The sequence below is a fragment of the Pteropus vampyrus genome, unplaced genomic scaffold (assembly GCF_000151845.1).
Source record: "Pteropus vampyrus isolate Shadow unplaced genomic scaffold, Pvam_2.0 Scaffold235, whole genome shotgun sequence".
NCBI lineage: Eukaryota > Metazoa > Chordata > Mammalia > Chiroptera > Pteropodidae > Pteropus > Pteropus vampyrus.
The window spans coordinates 866,615-870,886 of record NW_011889016.1 but is presented as its reverse complement, the minus strand read 5'-3'; the positions used below and the strand labels follow the sequence as shown (position 1 = coordinate 870,886).

The window sequence follows — 4,272 nt, the reverse complement described above, 5'->3', positions numbered from 1 at the left end:
CGCATAGCTAAAGTCTTCTAAAATGTCTCTTGGAAGCCAAAACAATTTTCAAATATTACTAAACACCAAGTTTTTGTTGTGAGAACGAAAGCCAGAGCAGAATTCCTACTTATCACTTACAGACGTGCTGTGCACCTTTACAGCTTGAAGATGCGACCCTGGACACTCACAATCCCGAACTGGAAACGGCCCCAGGGAGGCCCGGCTGGGTGGGGATGAGGCTCACAGCCAGTTCGGGACCGAGGACCGGGGTGAGCTGACAGAGAGCGCGGTGACACCGTCAGCACTCTTCTGCCCCTTCAATATTGATTTTATTTGGTTTTGCTCCTACGTTGCTCCCTGATGCCCCTTGCTATGGCAACCAGACACCAGAAGCCACAGGACAATTTCCAGCAGAGAGGCGTCTGTGACAGACCCAGGTGCTTGCTAAGGCATCAGAAGGGCTGAGAGAGGGAGCCGGGCCGCAGTGTCAACCCCAGGACCAACTTGCTTCGAACTGCTCCACCCAGCCTCCCATTTCCACCACACTGCCCCTGCCCAACCACTCCCACCAAGCGGGAATGGAAGCAGAAAATCCGACTTTGGGAATGGAAAACGTAACCAGGATCAGAGGAAGGAGAAACTCAATTCAGGAAAAGCTGAGGCTTAACAAGAAGAACCAACAGGCTGGCTAAGAGCAAGGACTGACTTGAAGTGACTACCAAGGACAAAACTTACTCTAGGGCGACGGTCTCTGGGGCATCCCGCACAGAAGTGAAGGAAAAGACCACTCTCGTTTATATGTAAACCAGAATTACACCTACAAGACGTTGCGTTACATACTGCAGGAGGGGAAAAAACAAACCAGAAATACACATTTAACATTTAGGAAAAAACGCAGAACTCCAGAGCTTCTAGGGTGCTCACAATTTGAGGAAAATTATTTAAATCTTTCATATTAATTTTTATTTCTTGTTGGTTATAGAAAGGTTTTATGAAAGTTTCTCTTTTTCACTAGTGTTTACTTACCTCTTTCTGACGCTCTATAAATCGAACTTTCCTGTAGTCTTTATCATCATAAACCTGAAAAGGACCATATGTGACTTTTACAGCCTGATTCTGAAACAGGTCACTTAATAGCAATCGTAAAACTTACAGAAAAGTGTTTCTCTTAAGGTTTAGACCATTCACAATCAAACTCATAAGGGGCAAAGTTGTACAACAAGGAGATATTTTTCAGCAAGACACCTAAGATGACAGGGCAATAATCTGAACTGGAAGGTAGCAAGGTGGAGCGGGTGAGCACAGGGGAGAAATTCTGGCAGAGAAGGCATCCTGCCCCCACCCCCGTGTCCTTTACATATGGCCGAAAGCTTGTGTCCCCTCTAAATCTGCTGTGTGACACTTCAACTATACAGGTACTTACTCTCTCATTTTTTGCCTTATGATTACAGTCTAACGCTGTTTTTGTGTTTTGGACTACAGTAGACTCTCAAGTTATTTAAATATATTAGCTACTATCACATCACACAAACATTAAAAAGGTTCGGCCCACAGAATCGGCAGTTCTGAGTCGGACCCGGAGCCTCCCCGCCAGTGACCAGCAGCAACCGCCTCATTTTAGAGATCGCGGACGCTGAGGATGAGACCACATAATCTGCGAACACGCTAACTTCAGCACCGTGGCACCCGTTCCCACGCACGTCAGTTAGTGTGCGCGACAAAAGCACAGCTCGACCGCCATCGGAAAGGGGACCCACGCGGTACTCAGCCGCCAGCTTTCCGCGACCCCGACCCACGGACCAGGGCGGCGAGCCCGCGGGGGTCGCCTGGCGAGAGCAGGGGCTGAAGGGCGTCCGTGGGCCTGGGGTCTGAAAGACCGGGGGGCATCGGAAGGACCTGGGGCACTGGAGGTAGAGGAAAGCCGGGGGCCGAGCCGGGGCTCCGCCCATTTGGACGCTCTCTGCACCGCAGCGGTTACCTGGCCGGTGTGCGTGACCTTCTCCCCGGTCGGCGAGGTCCGCACCCCGAAACATCTGGCGCCCCGGGGCACGCTTAGCGCCGTAGCACCTCTCCGGCCCAGCAGCCGGCAGAAGGTCACCGCCGCCGCCATCTTGCGGCCTGACCTTTGACCCGGCGCGTCGACGCGCCCGCGCCGGCGCATGCGCACAGCTTCCGCGGGACCCGCGCGGTCGGGACTTATCGCGCCCTAGAGAGGCGCGCACGCGCATTGCGCTCTGGCAGGAACGGTGCGGCGGGTGGAGTCAGGCCTCATCCCTGAAAAGGCGAGAAACTTTTCACGCATCTTTAGTACTTAGCGGCTGCTCGATGATTCTTACCAGGGGAAGGGCAGAGGAAGATGCAAAGTGAAGACGCATTGTTTGCATTCGATGGTCATCAATAATTATGGGGGTACATACATAACATGTTTTCTTTGCTGAAGAATCCCTCCTGGATATCCTGTTTTGGGATTTCTGCGGAAATCCAAGGAAGCAACCAGTAAAGCATAACCGATGTCATCCCCAACCCCAAGCGACCAGCCCCGGACAGGCCCTCTGTTCTGGAGCACACCTGCCAGGACCCTAGCTGGCGTCCCGGCGCTTCCCGCCTCTGCTTTAATGGTCCTTGGAACCTCCTGTGCATACACCCGACGGGACAGGCGAGGGCAGGGGGTGCGCGGTGGGGGCAGACTCAGCTCGGAGCTGGGCTGGGGTCGTGCACTCCCCCTTCCCCGGGAGCTGAGGGCACCTACAGCCTGGACTCCACTCCGGGGAGGTGGAGGAGAAGCCGGCAAGGTGATTAGACGCGAGAAGCCCTGAAAATCTGGAAAAAAGAGTCGCCCACAGACGAGTGCACAGAGGCAGGCCCGGAGCTCACCTGGGCAGGCGCACCGTGTCCGCAGCGCACCTTTGCGGACACGCCCCCGGAAGGCTGGTGTAGTGACTTAGTGGTGGAATCTGGGTGGTGGGTACGTGGGTGTATAGAAGTCTGTCAACTTTTCTGTTTGAAATGTTACATAATAAAATGTTGGAAGAAAAAAGACATTTAACAGAAACCAGTTAGGACTATTGTCTATTTCCACTCGTTTCCGTGAGGCTCGCCACCGTTTCCTAGGATGTCCGCATAATACAAGCATGTGGTTTTTCCAGATTTTGTTTTGACATTAGTATTTGTCAGTTTTTAAAATGTCTCCTTGGTTGTGACTTCTTTGTTGTTCCCATTTTTGCATCCTCCTAATAGCCCCCCGATCGTAGGAGCCAAGTGGCGAGTGTCGTTCTGGGTGGGAGGTGCAGAGCCCTGGGGAAGAAAGGCGGGCGGGGGAGGAGCCCGGCGTCCTCAGTCTCTGCGCCCACGGAAAGGGCTGCCACGTGACCCCGCCGCCATCTTTCTTTCCGGCGCAGACTCCTGGCAGCGGCGTCCCCGCCCCACTGCGCAAGCGCGGGGAGCGCAAGGCGCGTTGCTGAAGGGTCAGGGCTGGCTGGTTCTTCTCAGGTCAGGGGTCCCGGGGGCCTCCTTGGGCTGCGGGCCCTGGTGGCGGCAGGGCGCCGGGGTTCGGATCTCTCCTGGAGCCGCCACCCGGGCCGGGGCTGCGGGAGGACGCGGCCTTGAGACCCCGGCCTCAGTTTCCCCGTTGGGCCGCGGTCGGAGGTCGCGGGGACGGTGTGGGGCGAGTCTGTCCCGGACCTCGCGGGCGGTAGGCGAGCCCCGAGGGGTCCTTGCCGGTGTGGGGTCGAGGCCCGCGGCGGCCGCAAGCGCGCCTCCGCCGGGAAACCCTGCTCGGCCTCCGCCGGGAAGCGGCCCCGCCGCGGTTCGGTGCTGTCCCGGATGTTTCTACCCCGCCACCAGGCCAGCTCTGCCTCATCCTGTCCATCACCAAACCCGAGCGGGGTCGGACTGCGCGTAGAATCGGTGACCCCGCCTCCCTGAGGAGGTGGACCCCCCTCCGAGACGTGGGCTCCGGGCCTTGCTGTCGCTGGTGTCGTGGGGACGGTGGCCTTTTCAGCCCCTAAGTGGCCCGGACCGGGAGCTCGGGACTGGGGTCGGGGCTTCGTTGCCACCTTTGTTGACAGAGCAGGGCAAGTCAGTCAGCCCGTCGCCCTGGCTTAATTATTTCAAAGTGGGGACAGGGCGTCCGCGGGGGGCTCCCTCGCGGCCACGCTGGGGCTCGCACAGTGGGCGGTATTGCTAAGTGCTCCGGCCGCCCCGGCCCCGCAGCGCGGGCCACTCCGAGCTGTGACCCTCAGGGTCTGCGCGGCAGCGGGTGCGGGTGCGTGCGGGCTGCTGACCCCGCGC

The 4,272-nt window shown here is 57.4% G+C and overlaps 1 protein-coding gene across 1 annotated transcript in view; it reads right to left on the bottom strand.

The window, feature by feature from the left end:
- Positions 1-2,129, bottom strand: part of NDUFS6 (NADH:ubiquinone oxidoreductase subunit S6) — a 7,226-nt gene extending 5,097 nt beyond the window's left edge. The window contains exons 1-2 of the mRNA XM_011373902.2: positions 1,961-2,129; positions 1,009-1,062 (exon numbers count right to left, since the gene is read on the bottom strand). Coding sequence (XP_011372204.1) covers positions 1,009-1,062; positions 1,961-2,092 — 186 coding nt within the window. The 5' untranslated portion in view covers positions 2,093-2,129. The remainder of the gene's footprint in view (positions 1-1,008; positions 1,063-1,960) is intronic.
- Positions 2,130-4,272: the final 2,143 nt, after the last annotated feature.